The sequence below is a fragment of the Onychomys torridus genome, chromosome 7, assembly GCF_903995425.1.
Source record: "Onychomys torridus chromosome 7, mOncTor1.1, whole genome shotgun sequence".
In the NCBI taxonomy this organism is placed as follows: domain Eukaryota; kingdom Metazoa; phylum Chordata; class Mammalia; order Rodentia; family Cricetidae; genus Onychomys; species Onychomys torridus.
The window spans coordinates 71,570,725-71,586,403 of NC_050449.1; the positions used below are offsets into that span (position 1 = coordinate 71,570,725).

General features: G+C 43.9%; 1 protein-coding gene across 2 annotated transcripts in view; it reads left to right on the forward strand.

Annotated features, from left to right (window-relative positions):
* Cilk1 (ciliogenesis associated kinase 1) overlaps positions 1 to 15,679 on the forward strand; it is a 59,148-nt gene that overhangs the window by 16,918 nt on the left and 26,551 nt on the right. For both annotated transcript variants that reach the window (XM_036192001.1, XM_036192000.1), the window contains exons 2-5: positions 6,444 to 6,716; positions 10,361 to 10,415; positions 13,803 to 13,924; positions 14,728 to 14,807. In XM_036192001.1, the coding sequence (XP_036047894.1) occupies positions 6,616 to 6,716; positions 10,361 to 10,415; positions 13,803 to 13,924; positions 14,728 to 14,807 (358 nt within the window). In that variant the 5' untranslated portion in view covers positions 6,444 to 6,615. The remainder of the gene's footprint in view (positions 1 to 6,443; positions 6,717 to 10,360; positions 10,416 to 13,802; positions 13,925 to 14,727; positions 14,808 to 15,679) is intronic.

Here is a 15,679-nt window from a genome sequence, read left to right on the forward strand (position 1 = left end):
GTGTCGGCCTCTATCATGCGTCACTCAGCCATGGCAGTGGCCCCTACTCACTGCCTTTGCTTTCTCCTCTCTAATAACTCTTCAGTCTCTGGGGGAATCTTCCTCTTGTGTTTCTTGGCAAGACTCTGGAGGTTTTCTTCTGCAGGATAAAGACTAAACCTCCTGTACATGCACAACCCCCTTCATAACTGGGCCCCACTCTGAGGTGGTATTTCCTCCATTGCCCTTGCCTTCCATGTGCCCTAGCCCTCTCTGGAGAGCTTTCAGAATGATCAAAGCTGGTTCCCACTCACCCTGCCTCTTATGAGTGGGCCAGCAAAACCTGACTAAAATTATACATGGTCAATTTGACATCAGTGCGTGAAGAGGCACTAGACCAATCTGTCATGCAATCATTACGTAATTACTTGACATAACAGCATCCATAGCTGCTACCCTGACACAGTGTCACTCAGATCTTGCTATAATAATGGATTTTTGTTTCTTGATAATAATGACAAATTGTAACAAGGAAGAATTGTTAGGGTAATTGTGTGTTGAATGGTTCAGGGTATCTTAATTTCAGTGAAGTGCTTCATTCATAAGTAATTTTCTTAGTAATCCAAGAAAGCATTGTTACAATTTTCCAATTTAAGTGGATAAGGAAATAGTGGTGCATTAGCTATAAAGCAGAGGCTTTTGTTAATAATTGGTAGTATAAGGCCACTGCAAAAAGAAAAGCGGAGGTGCCCACACGCCACTGTAATATAATCGTTATTAAGCTTTAGTCAACACAATTCATCAAGGATGTGGAAAGGCTTGAGAGGATTCAGAGGTGTGTGCCAGAGATAATTAAAGAATGGAAAATGGGTCCTATGAGGAAAGCTGTGCAGTTAAGGCTGCAGAAAGCCGAGCAACACATGATGACTGACTTTATGTGCATACACTCTTTCATGACATGGTTTCTTTAGAACACTAAACATGTAGATATCAACTTGAATAGCAGTGTGCCAGAATGGCTAGACAGGAGGAAAATTGTCTAATGAACTAGGAAACAACAACAGGAAGTGCAGCCTGGTCATAGCGGTTCCCTAGTTTTAAAAAACAATTTACCATTATCTAAAGAGCAGAGCAGATGGAACCAAAATCAACCAATCAATCAATGTGTGTTTACGGGGCTAGTAGAGTGGCTCAGCAGGTAAAGGTGCTTGCAGCACAAGCCTTTTGACCTGAGTTCAATCCCCAGATCCCATGTAAAGATCCAGGAAAAGAACTGACCCCACAAAGTTGTTCTCTGACTGCCACACTCAAGCCATGCCACACCTACCCCATCCCCCAACACTGTGCCCTTTCATATACATAACATGCACCAAAACATAAAATAACAAGAAAAATTTAGAGATAAAGAATGTAGTTCAGGGTTGGGGATTTAGCTCAGTGATAGAGCGCTTGCCTAGCAAGCGTAAGGCCCTGGGTTCGATCCTCAGCTTAAAAAGAAAGAATGTAGTTCATAGCCAGGCAGTGGTGGCACACACCTTTAATCCCAGCACTCGGGAGCCAGACGGATCTCTATGAGTTCGAGGCCAGCCTGATCCAGGACAGGCACCAAAACTACACAGAGAAACCCTTGTCTCAAAAAACAAAACAACAACAACAAAAAAAGAATGAAGTTCATTAGTTAGATGATTCTTGACAAATCAGAGTCCCAGTGAGTTATTTTGTTGTTTGTTTGGTGAGTGGGTGGGTGGGTGGGTTGGTTGGTTAGTTTCTGGAAGATGATATATCACGGTGGCTTGAGAGTCTTTAAAACACTACAGAAGCAGCTCTGGGTGCCGTAGGAAGTATGTACACTATGAAATAGATGTGGGTGAAGATGGTAAAGGAGGGACCAGATGCAGCACTGATGCGGTTTCTCGGGCTATGGCCAGATTCTCTTTGTGTCAGGTTGAAACAAAGCCTGGATGCAAATAGTCCACAACGTGATGATCACACGTGGAAGAGAGGGAGGTCTAGGAAGCTCGTGTTAAGCAAATCTGCATTTGTGTGTTTTAAATGAAGGTAAACTGTTCAGTGTGGTTGGTCTGTGTGCCTTTTTCAAAGATCCTCTCTTTCTACTGTTTGGAGGGGAAGCTTTTAAACTTTTAAGCTGCAGTAATGCCAAGTTTACAGAAAAGCTACAGGAGAAGTACACGGAAGCTCCTGTACCTACCTCTGCATGCTCAGACTAGTACAGCAAGCTACAGAAGCTGGCTGCCTTCAGCAACCGAAATTTGTTTCTCTCAGCTCTGGGGATTGGGAAGTCTTAAGGCCAAGGTTGTAATGGATTTCTGTAGGTGAGGCCCTTCTTCCTAATTTGTAGATTGCATGCAGATGACTTCCACATGGCAGGGCTGGGGCAAAGGAGACAAGACACTAATCCTGTCGTAACCTTGGGACCTCATTTTTAACCCACTTGCCTCTTTTTAGGCTTAATTTCCAAATACAGTCATCTTGGGGGTTAGAACTTCTCCTTACAGATGGTAATGGGGTGGGGATACAGTTTAGAACATAGCACACCCTTTACTCTGATTTTCTGTTAACATTTTATCCTGTCTGTCCAAGACCTGCACATATGCATGCATACACACAGAATACTGATGGTGCTTAACTTCACAATGGTTTAGTTACAGAGTTCCAGCTTTAGGATGGTGCCCAAAGTGATATGCATTCCATAGAAACTGCACTTGGAATTCTCAATTTTGATCTTGTCCCAGCCTTGTATTATGTGGTACAATACTTTCTTGATGTTGAATCGTGACAGCCAGCCACAGCTCCCAGACAGCCATTCCGTCAGAGAGTGAACAAGCTGATCTCTACAGAGGGTATTGCTGGCATCATATTGTGTTTTGTGTTTACATCCCATCATGTCTACAAAAAGTGCACATCTGTGTGTATAGAAGATATTTAATACTTGATGATAAAGTCGCCCAGCTGTGTTTTGAGCATGTGGAAGGTAGACAAAGCTAAGGGATGGCATTTGGAAGGTTAGGAATATCAGATGCATTTTCAACTCACATTATTTTCAACTTACAGTGGCTTTATCAGGACATAATCCCACACGAAGCTGTAATCACGTCCGTTATTGTCCTTTATCTCTAAATCTTTCTGTGTATTTTCCAACAATAGCATAAGTGCTGTCAGTGAGCCACAGCATACGCATCAACTTCAATAAATTGAAGACAGATACAATATTTATCTAATTTGCTTCCATTTGTCTCTTGCTTCCCTTGACTGGATGATGTCTTTTTATATAGCATTTTCTTCTTTTTCAGAGTAGAATCCAGTCAGCACCTATGTTTATAAACATGGGCAGCTGAGGAGATTCAGCTCAGTGAGTAAAGCGTTTGCTGTGTGAACATGAAGACTTGCTTGAGTTTGGATCCTTCACACCAGTATAAAAAGCCTGGGTGTACAGCTGTATTCCCAGTGCTAAGAAAGGGGCGATGCAGAGAAAGTGGATCCTGGGGTCTCACTGTTTAGCCAGTCTAGCAAAACATTGAGCTCCAGGCTTAGTGAGAGACCCTGTCTCGATAAACCAAGGTGGAGAGCAGTAAAGGAAGATAGCCAGAGTTGACCTTTGGCCTTCATGTGTGCATGCGCAAGTCAATGCCCCTGTGCCCACACACATACACCACACACACACACACACACACACACACACACACACACACACACAGATGTACACTCATTAACAAAGGTATCTGAGGTCCTCCAGAACAGAATGCTGAAATTGTGCCTTTAGGTTCCCACTTTACCTCCTCAATCCCAAGTTTCAACCCCTATGCTTTCATTGCTGTGCCTCGTGTGGCTAGCATTCCTGTTTGCCATACAGAACGTCTAGCTTCCCTTCATGACCCATCTGGAAGCCAAGCCACCTCCATATTCCCTCCAAGCACCCCGTACCCTGGGCCTACTTGAAATACCACCCCCCTCATTCCTTACCATGGCTAAGCTCTTTGAAAGAAGGGCCTGTATGTATGCGTATTTATTAATATTTATGTGCTTTATGAATATTTATCAACCCACAGTGGAATACATCACTATGAAGGATAGCACAAAGAAGTTGTAGGGAATCAGATCCTGAAGAGCGAGAAGAAACCAAATACCCATCTGGGGGAAGGAATGAGCGAGCATGAGTGGGCTGAGCTGGACCCCACATGCTCTTGCAGTTGTCTGATGGGGAGTAGGAAATCAGGAGTGCCAGTCTATTGCCCAAGGAGTCTCAAGTCATGCCCGTTTACAAGAACATAGTCTCAGTTTCTTTTTTATTGTTGTTTCTTAGTGTTGAGCTTATCATAGACACAGACAATTTACAAACAATAGTAAAGTACTTGTATCTGCACCTGGCATCTCCATCTTAGGTAACCATGGAGCTGTGGTCAAGATGAGAGAATTACTGTAGGTATAATAATGTTACTGGCTAACAGCAGGCTTCATTTCTTCAAGTCTCCATTGCTGTCCTTTCCTGAGGATCTTATTTTGGATCCTGGTGTTAAATTTAGCTGTCACAGCTCCTTAATTGTCTCTAACCTTACAGTTCCTCTCTCTGCTCTTGTCTTTTATGATCTGGACTCTTTTGAATTCTACTGTCCAGTTGATTGTAGAATATACTGTATCCCTCATTTGGGGGTCTGAGTGCTCTTTCCATGTGATTAGATGACTGGGATTCTGCTTTTGGGGGGCGGAGGGGATTGAGACAAGGCTTCTCTATATAACCACCCTGGCTGTTCTGGAACTTGCTCTGTAGACCAGGCTGCCTCCTGAATGCTGGGATTAAAGGTGTGCACCACCATTTCTTGCTGAGATTCTGCATTTTCAAGAAAATACTATGGACTACATTTTGTTTTTGTTTTTTGAGACAGAGTTCCTCCGTGTAGTTTTGGAGCCCGTTCTGGATCTCACTCTGTAGACCAGGCTGGCCTCAAATTCACTGAGATCCGCCTGGTTCTGCCTCCTGAGTGCTGGGATTAAAGGCATGCGCCACTGCCGCCCGACTGTAGACTGCATTTTAAAGCACACTGACTGGTGATGTGCCTTTAGTGCATTACATCTAGATTTTATTAATCACATCTCGTCGAGGCTGTTGACCTTGTTGACACAAGGATATTTGGGAGTTTTGTTTTGTTTTGTGATATAGTCTCATTGTGCAGGTCTGGCTGGCTTAAACCTTCCTTTTTACACCAAGATGGCCCTAAACTCACAGATCTGCCTCAGTCTTACTCAAGTATGCCACCACCAGCAGCTAGGGAAGCATTTCTGGTTTGGTTTTGGGTTGGGAGGGGGGGTTGTTGTTGTTTTGGGTTTGCTGTTGTTGTCGTTTAGTTTTGTTTTCTGGATTTCTTTTTGTAAAGTCATCTCCTCCCTACTAGTTAACCAGTATATTTTGAGATTATACAAATGTCCTGTTTCACCACTGCTTTCTTTATGGATCAATGAGCCTCGCCTACCACAAGCCTTACCCTGGTATTTACTTAGAAATACATTTCTCCTTTCCCCTCTCATTGTACATTTATTGATTGGAATTCTTTTGGAAGGAGAAGCCACATAGACAGGAGTTATATGCAGAACATCACGTCCTTCTGTCATCTTTTAACATTAGAATCTTCAGATTACCAGTTTAGCAGTCACAGTATACCCTTATCGTTTTATTAAGTGTTTATGTTATGAGTATTTGCCTGAGAACATTGTAGTCACCTGGATTACAAAGCTTCTTTGTTATAGGCAGATGGAGTGACTCTCAACTGTGTGTTTTTGAAAAATCAATGACTTACTATTAAAAAAAAAAAAAAAAGCCTACACCAATGGTAGCACTGAAGCTGCTATATATCTTCTATATCGACCTTGAAGAGTCATTTTGTTTAGCTTCCAATCATCTAAGAGAAAAAATAGAACTGTTGCTGCTTAACTACAGTTTATGAGACACATGTTGGTTTTCTTTCTGTGGTGTAATAGTGGCTTCCTCGCCTTTGCAGGTTTACACTGCTGATTGTAGCTCAAGTGCAGAGAATGTATTCAGCATGGTGCTCCTGGTTCATCAGTCCTCATACACCATAGTATTGCAGTTTTTCCCAGAGAAGCACTGAATTGGACCTAGTTCATTCATCGGTTTCCAAGCATGCTGTCTCTAGTTTTATGAAGATGTCTATTTGTATCTGAAAGAGAATATATAGGCCAGGAGTTGAGAGCTTTTTCTGTGACTCCAGAGCATAGCCACTCTTGGCTATACAATGTCAGAATCAGTTCTGCTATTATGAATAGAGATAACCAGCAAGTGTAAATGTGTTTTGTCCCAATAAAACTTTATTTAAATGAATGAATGGCAGTCTAATGACTCCGGTTCACTAACCATTGTTTTTAGATTACAAAAATACACAAAACCAAGATGTTCATTAACATCTGTCCTAATCCCCCATGCTTTTGTACAGGCAGAAGACTGACCTTTGAAAATATGTATTTGGGAGATAATCACGTTCTATTGAATACCTTGTGCTGGTGCTGCCATCGAAAAATCTGGTTACAGTCTGGGGAGGCCTGCTGCTGCTGCAGGACTGAACCACCTCGGCCCTGAGATGAGTGTCCCAACAGAGCAGGCGCACCATGAATAGATACACAACAATCAAGCAGCTTGGGGATGGGACCTACGGTTCTGTCCTGCTGGGAAGAAGCATTGAGTCTGGAGAACTGATCGCCATTAAAAAGTAAGTGTGTATGTCACTCTCGTGAACTCAGGGCCATCCCTACCTATCAAGGTGACTTCAACTCTGTTCTGTCCATTCCCTGTCCTTGAAACATGTCTAACGGGGAGTGGATGGGAGGCGTAAATACGAACATCAGGCGATGATTCTAATGTTATAAAGAAAGGGTACAGCTTATGATGAGGTGGTGGTGAAGTTAATAAACTTCATTTTCCAGGAGAGGACACGTGTTTATCTGGTACCTGCTGTCTTGTGTCACTCCCCCATATTTAGTGTTTGCAGACAGAGTTCAGACCAACTGCATTAGTTACCTGTTACTATACAGCAATTTACTCCAGACTTGTAGATTAGAACAACATACACACATTGTATCTCAGTTTCTCTTGGTCAGCACAACTGAGCTGAGTTATCTGGTCCAAAGTCTCTTCTGAGGCTGCAATCAAAGTGTTGCTCAAAACCGTGGTATCATTGACAGCTGGGCAGGGGGAGGATCTACTGCCAAGCTCCCTCATGTGACTTTAGATTGCATTTAGACCCTTGAACATTGTTGAACTGAAAGTCTAGGATCTCTGCTGGTTGTCAGCCAGAGGCTGCCTCTCAGTCCTTTGCCATGTGGACTGCTCCAAAGAGTAGCTCATAATAAGGTGACTTACTTCATTAAGATCTAGGCAATAGGAAAGCAGTAAGGGGCTGAGAGATGGCTCAGTGGTTAAGTATTCTTATAGAGGATGGGAGTTCAGCCCCAGCTGAACTACACAGTTCAACAACCTATAACAACAGTTACAGTTTTAACAACTGTAACTCCAGTTCCAAGGGACCTAACACCCTCTTCTGGCTTCTGTGACCCTCTGCACACACGGTACACATAGTACCCTGTCGTACATATATACACTAAAAAAATAATTTTTTTTAAAGAAAGAGTGTTCTTAGATAGTAGTCATACCTTTTTATTCTTACAAATCAATCACAGAAGTGACTTCCTCTCAGAATGATGTGCCCTTACTGTTTAGAAGCAGGTTATTGAAGGAAAAAGGGTATACACAGTTATAAATAGAGGAAGATAGAGGTCTTTGGGGTCATGTTAGAGTCTGCCTGCTGGGCTACCTATGCCCATCTGCCTTCTTACCATCTGCACTAAGTCCTGTAACCATTTAAAAATCGTTCCCCAAACCGAACTTACCTCCAGAGTACTATTCCACTTTTATTCCAGACGTGTTTATCCTTCTTGTCTTTGTTTTGTTTTGTTTCTGTTAGACAGTCTTGCTCTGCAGTCTAGGCTGGCTTTGGATTCACACTTCTCTGCCTTGCCTCCCAAGAACTGGGTTACAGATGTGCAGACTTCTGACTCTGTTTTCCCTCTCTCCAGCCACCTCAAAACCTGAGCTCCCTTGACTTTACTCCCACTTGCACCTCCCCCCCAGTCATCTAGTCCTGTCAATTGTACTAAATGGCTATCTGGTCTATCTCCTCCACGACTACTAGAACCTCACTTCCAGACTTACTATTTACCATCTGACCACCAGGTCCTCTACAGGGCTCTTGGCTTCCAGTCATTTCATAGTTCATAGCAAACTGAAAAGACAGTTCATGAAAACCACTAGTGTTAAACATTCTTTCTTTTCTCCTGCCTCTTCGCAGCTCTGTGCTGGATGGTTTTCTGTCAACTTGACACAAACTAAAGTCACCTGAGAGGAGGAAGCCTCAACAAAGAAAATGCCTCCATAAGATCAGGTTGTAGACAGACATATACATGCTTGATGGGGGAGGCCCAGGCCATTGTGGGTGCTGGTGGTCCTGGGTTCTAAAAAAAAAAAAAAAGCAAACTGAATAGCCAGAGGGAGAAAGCCAGTAAGCATCACCCTTCCATGGCCTCAGTCTCAGGTTCCCATCCTGTTTGAGTTCCTGTCCTGACTTCCTTCAGTAAATGACTATAGATATGGAAGCTTTAGTCAAATAGACCCTTTCCTCCCCAACTTGCTCTTGGTCATGGTGTTTCATCATAATAATAGTAACCATTACAAAGACAAGCCCCTTGTCTCAGGTCACTTCAGCGCTCACAGCAGAGCTGGGCCTAGTCTTGACATCAGCAGTCACGTATCTTATACCTGATCTTTCATCTTTCCCCTAGTTTTGTTGCTCTTTGCCCTGGCTTTCTGGAATCACCTTCTAAATGAACTTCCTCTAGCTTGGCTTGTTTCTTGTCAGCTTTCCTTAATTTAAATTATCCCATCTGCCTTTACCTCTGAGTTTGTCCCTTTTCCTACTTCTGTGATTCTTACTCTTACTCCATGGCTTGCTGTGTAGCTGGGTGGCTGGCCCCTGGAGTCTTCCTCCTTCTCTGGGTACTACTTCTTCTCCCAGATTTCTCCTTCTATATATTCTCTCTGCCTGCCTGCCCCGCCTGTCCTTTCTCTTGCCATTCAGTTCTTTATTAGACCATCAGATGTTTTAGACAGGTAAAGTAACACAGCTTCATGGAGTTAAACAAATGCAAAATTAATTCCTTGAAAATGTCATACATAGGCACAGTGTATCTTGTCATATCCATCCCCAACTCTCCCATGGACCTTCCCAAAGTATGTCTCTCCCACCTTCATCATCCACCGCTTCCTGTTCCTCCTCCTGTTCCCTTTCTTTTTATAACCCCTGAGCCTGTCTAGTGCTGTCTATCTTATCCTGTGGCAACATATCTGTGGCTACCATACTGGACCTCCCAAAGATTTCCACCAACAACAGAAGCTCTGTTGGCCTGCACTGTCCTGGACAGAATAAACCTGAGGACGTTTACTTCAAGTCAAGTTTAACGTCAGACAGCAGACCTGGCTCTTTGTACAACACCAGGAGGCCTGGTTAGGGTTTCTGTTGCTGTGATAAACACCATGACCAACGTGGTGTGGAAAGGGTTTATTTCTTCTTACAACTCCCATCACTGAGGGAAGTCAGGACAGGAATCTGGAGGCAGGAGCTGTGCAGAGGCCATGGAGGGGTGCTGCTTACTGGCTTGCTCCTTGTGGCTTGCTCTGCTCAGCCTACTTTTTTATACAATCCAAAAGCAGCTGCTCAGGGATGGCACCGCCTGCGGTAAGCTGGACCTACTACCCTCAATCTCTCATCAGGCCCCACGGGCTTACCTGCAGGCCAGTTTAGTGGGGCGTTTTCCTAGCTGAGATTCTTTCTTCCCAGATAGGTTTGGATTTGTGTCAAGTTGACAAAAAACAAGCAGTATACCAGGTTCCCACTGCTGCAGGAAGTGTAGTGGCTTAGACTTGACCTGGTTTCATATAAGGGCTTCTTAGATAGTATAATATTGTATACAAATTGGAACCAACATTGGTTAGGTTCAGAATGAAAAAATTAATTAATATTTATTTTTATTTGTATGTGTGTGCATTCATGTGTGCTTGCCACATGTGTATGTGTGCATGCCCACAGAGGCCAGAAAATGACATTGGGTTCCCTGGAGCTGGGTTACAGGCACTTTGAGCTGCCTGATATGGGTGCTGGGAATGAATGAGGGTTCTCTGCAAAAGCATTTAATGCTCTCAACACTCTGCCGCCTCTCCAACCCTGAATGAAAACATGTCCAAGAAATGGTGTTCAGCCTATCACTTGGAATAAGCATGCTGTTTCTTTATCTTCCCTTTCAGAATGAAAAGGAAGTTTTACTCCTGGGAAGAATGCATGAACCTTCGGGAGGTTAAGGTATTTGTCAATTTATCCAGGAATATTTCTATTTGGCTGATTAGAATAGCTGTGTTTATGGCTAGATATATACTTGCTATAGTCACTCCATCTGTATTTTTCATGAATGCCGTGAAAAGTAGAGAGAGGATATTTACAGCTGGTATCTAAAAGTGGAAAATTACTACGTTACTTAACGAGTGTATTATTACTAGAATGCTTCTGTCATTAATGGATTTCTTCAGCCCGTATATTTCAGTACGTGTTGATTTGGTGGGCTATTGCCTCCATGGGTGTCATTTCTATCCACTGATGCACAGGAAGCTCTGCCTGTGGCTTATTCCCTAGATACGATAGCAGTACCTCTGTGTTTTCTTGCACTAATACTCTGTTGTATGCAGTGGAATTCTTTGACTGGCACAGAGCTTTGTCAGCATTGCATACAGCGTGTCTTCACTGGTTTTCTTTCTTTGTTTGTTTCTTTTTTCTTTTCTTCTTTTCTTCAGACAAAGTCTGCCTATGTAGCCTGGGTTGGCCTTGAACTAGAAATCGTCTTTGGCTCTGCAGCTTCCCAGTTGCTGTGATTTACAGGCTCCACCAGGCCTGGTTTGCTGTTGTTGTTGTTGTTTTCTTCCTATCCCACTGGGCTTTTCAAACAGGGATGAGTGCGAGGCCTAAAAACGGATGAAGCATAAGGAAAAGAATGGCAACCCTCGTGGTCAGTCTACCTGGAGAGGTGTTAAAAGCAGAATGGAGAGGGGAGAGGAAAAAGAGAAAGAAAAGGGAACAAAGGCAAAGCAAAGGGGCTGGGACGGACCTCTGCTCTAGAGCACCTGGGAGGAAAGGGGCTGGGGCGGACCTCTGCTCTAGAACACTGGGAGGAAAAGGGCTGGGGCGGACCTCTGCTCTAGAGCGCCTGGGAGAGAAGGGGCTGGGACGGACCTCTGCTCTAGAGCACCTGAGAAGAAAGGGGCTGGGGCAGACCTCTGCTCTAGAGCACCTGGGAGGAAAGGGGCTGGGACAGACCTCTGCTCTAGAGCACCTGGGAGGAAAGGGGCTGGGACGGACCTCTGCTCTAGAGCGCCTGGGAGGAAAGGGGCTGGGACGGACCTCTGCTCTAGAGCACCTGGGAGGAAAGGGAATGGGACGGACCTCTGCTGTAGAGCGCCTGGGAGGAAAGGGGCTGGGGCGGACCTCTGCTCTAGAGCACCTGGGAGGAAAGGGGCTGCGGCGGACCTCTGCTCTAGAGCACCTGAGAAGAAAGGGGCAGGAGCGGACCTCTGCTCTAGAACACCTGATAGGAAAGGGGCTGGGGCAGACCTCTGCTCTAGAGCACCTGGTGAGGTGCATGAGGTCCTGAGTTTGTTCACCAGCACTGGAGTTTGTTCACCAGCTTCAAGTCCAGAGCAGGGACATGCAAACGTTTTTCATAAAGGGCAAGGGTCTCACTGTGTAGCCCAGACTGGCCTTGGTCTTATAGATATCCACCTGCCTCTGCCAACCAAGTGCTACAGTCAAAGGCATGCAATGAACGCCACCAAGCCTAGCCACATGTTACATGTATTTTAAATTCATACCCTACGCTCCCAGGTAGGCTACTGGCCTCTGAGAAGCAGATACTGCCTTACACCAGGTTTATCCTTAGGATATAGTATGTTATAGTTATATCAGGGAGAAAAGTGTTGACCAGTCCCTGAGGGCGGAGAATTGGTACTATCAATTCACCCGTGGAGTGCATCCCTGTGGGAAGTACTGGCTCGTTTTTGAGTTGCTCCTGATGCTTATCTGCTCTGACACAAGTGGTCTGGGTCTACTCCTTTACAAACTTTCCCATCACCACATAAGATGCTTCTTTCCGGATATAGTTCTTTGTAAAATGAATATGGTGAAATTCTCCAAGCAGAATTAATTCTTTACAGATTAGACAGATAGAAAATGTAACTTGCTCAGTAACCTCCCTGAAACTGGAGCTTCAAGATGCTCTTAGACATGAGCCTGTAGTTCATGTTTCAGACAGACCACAGTCTCACAGCTGGACCTCTGCGCTCCTTCTAGAATTGCCTTCTAGAAAAGCTCTAAAACAGACTTCATTTTTTTTTTCCTGAGTGAATTTTCCATGAAGCTGCTCATCAAGAGATGCTTGTGACATGCTTTAAGCAAACAGGCAGGAAAGATGGCCGCCATCAGGAGCAGCCAGTGAACAACAGTCATGGGAAACCAGGACTCCAACCCAAGTAAAAGGAATAATCAACCAGGCTGGGTCATCCTAGAAGATTCTAGCCCAAACTGCTGAGGATCCATGCCACCAAAATGACTTGGCAAGAATTTGTCCTTTGGGGTGAAGAGTCCAGAAAAGTCTCACTTGGTCCTTATTTGCTGGCCGTATTTCCTCTCTCTTCCAAGCTACATCAATCCAATTTCTGATCATTTGGACCCTTCTGGATTTGGATGTTGACTTTAACAGTTCCTTCTGCACATTTTGTTTGTTTTATGGAAAGTGTGTTCTTTTTAATGAATTTCAAAGATGGAGGAGCTTCTATAATTTGTCATTATTGACCTCATTGCTCTGTGGGGGAAAAGCCTTTTCAAGGTTCAAATTCTGATCATCCAGGTAGCACTCCCAATGATTGGGTGTCTCTGGGTACTGATTGCTGGTCACTAACAGGACAGCGTTTTTGTTCACCATTGGCAGATGGTGTATATGGAAGGTCAGATGTACAGGGATACTCTCAAATGAACTTAGAAAACTACACGTGTAAGATGAGCAATCAAAACTCGTGCATCATCTTCTGAACCATGTCCATGCTCCTTGGCTACTGCCTGACTTGCTCACCTCTGTTGCTCTTGGACCTTTCACTCAGTATTTCATCAGTAATATGTCTTCATTCCCCCTGGTAATTAAAACTCATATTGTAAGAAGTCTAGAGATTAAATCAGGCTGTCAGCCTCAGTCCTTTCAGCAATTTCCTGGTGACCATGTCTGGTGACCTCAGCCTTAACCAGCTGCATTCTCCAGCGACAGAAGATGTAAAGCCATGGCTCTCTTTATTGGTTCCCCTCTGGCCACTTGTACAACCTGAGTTCCATGAGGGAGTGAGTCTAAAACAGCCTAGGCCTATTGCCACAAAAATAGTCCTGACTTATTGCTCCAGGCATGGTACAGTCAGGAGTACCAGCTAGTGATCAAATGCTTACCTTTCTAGGCAATCCACCAAAGGCATGTTTCTAGATAAAGTCATGTTGACTTCAGAGAAACACTGTTTATAAGTTACCAATATAATGTAATCCGTGGCATGTTCTCAGTTCTCAAATCAGAAATCCCTTTCTAAGTGTCTTTAGGGTGGCTTTCCCTTTGAGACACATTTGTTTTTCTAATTTTGTTTGGTTTTCTTTCTCACCTTGTTTCAGTCTTTGAAGAAGCTCAATCATGCCAATATAGTAAAGTTGAAAGAAGTCATCAGGGAAAACGATCATCTCTATTTTATCTTTGAGTACATGAAGGAAAACCTTTACCAGCTCATTAAAGAAAGGTATAGTTTGGTCATAACCTTATTTTTGAACAAAGTGTCTTTGAGATTTATTTTTATTACTTTAAATTATACGTGTAGGGGTGCATATGTGTGTGAGTGCCCACAAATGCCAGAGGTACCAGCTCCCCACTAGTGCTGGAGTTACAGTGAGCCACTCCAATGTAGGTGCTGGGAACTGAACTGCCAAGGGTCCTCTATTGCTAAGTAGATGTACTTTCTGCTTGCTTTATTTCAGCTTTCTGGTTCTTTCTGTAGTCCTTTAACAGTCCTGCCTCTGGAATTGAATGATGAAATCTGCCAGCTAGGTGAAAGACACAACCACGTTTCTGTGCCGGGGAGCCCCGGGACAACTCCGGGGATGCAGCTTGCTTGCTTGCTTTCATTTTGTGTTGTTGTTGTTGTTGTTGTTTTGAGAAAGGTCTCATTTCTAGGCTGGCCTCAAACTTGCTGCATAGTTGAGACTGGCCTGGAACTCCCTTCTATGTGAACCTTCTGAGTCCTGAGATTACAGGTGTGGCCTCCGAGCCTAGCTCATTTTTGGATACAGTGTTTCAGGTTTCTTACTTATTTTATTATAAAATGTTTACTCTTTTCTTTGTAATAGAGCTCAATGTACTTGGTGTTTATTACTCAGCCTCACTATGTCAACAAGTGATTATTTTTCTCTGCTATTTATCGTCAAAGGATCTGGTAAAATTTCTTAATTTAATACCACATAATCAGACTAACACAAGATAATAACAGAGATTCTATTTACTACAGAAACTCAGCTCTGTAACTTTGTTTTCTTCCGGCCCATACAGAAATAAGTTGTTTCCAGAGTCTGCTATAAGGAACATAATGTATCAGATATTGCAAGGACTGGCATTCATTCATAAACACGGTAGGTGATTTGCAATATTGTGCTTCTGAATAGTAGTGAAATGTCATCGGGTGGATGACACAGGAAATGTTAACAGCTGTAGAGCTGACAGGCTGACAATGGCTTTCAGAATATGTTCTCTCGGGACTTTGCTTACTGCATTTTTCCGTGTGTGTGTGTGTGTGTGTGTGTGTGTGTGTGTGTGTGTGTGTGTGTTCTTCAGTTTTAGCATTAAGCTTGTTATAGGTAGATCTAGGAATTATCCCACCATTTTCTGATGTATCCACAAGAAACCTCAGATCAGAATTCTGAGGTAGCCACGTGTTGTGTCTAGCCCACACTAGCATCTCTGCACTGTGCTGGTCATTTTTCTACATCGTTTATATTCCAGTTTGTTTCTAAGGGGATTAAAGTAGCCCAAAACTTTATACGATGCAGGAAAACAAAATAAATTAAAATTTAGCAAACTGGCCAGGCAGCAGTGGCGCACACTTCTCATCCCAGCACTCGGGAGGCAGAGGCAGGTGGATCTCTGGGAGTTCAAGGCCAGCCTGGTCTACAGAGCGAGATCCAGGACAGGCACCAGAACTACACAGAGAAACCCTGTTTCGGAAAAAAACAAAAAAACTTAGCAAATTGAAGAACAGACAAAAGCGAAATAAGGCAGGGGGACAGCCAGGAGTCAAAGCCACTCATTCACTCTTCCTCCCTCCTTCCCTCCCTCCCTCCTTCCTTTCCTCCCTCCCTCCTTCCTTCCTTCCCTCCCTCCTTCCTTCCTTCCCTCCCTCCTTCCTTCCTTCCCTCCCTCCTTCCTTCCTTCCCTCCCTCCTTCCTTCCCTCCCTCCCTCCTTCCTTCCCTCCCTCCCTCCTTCCTTCCCTCCCTCCCTCCCTCT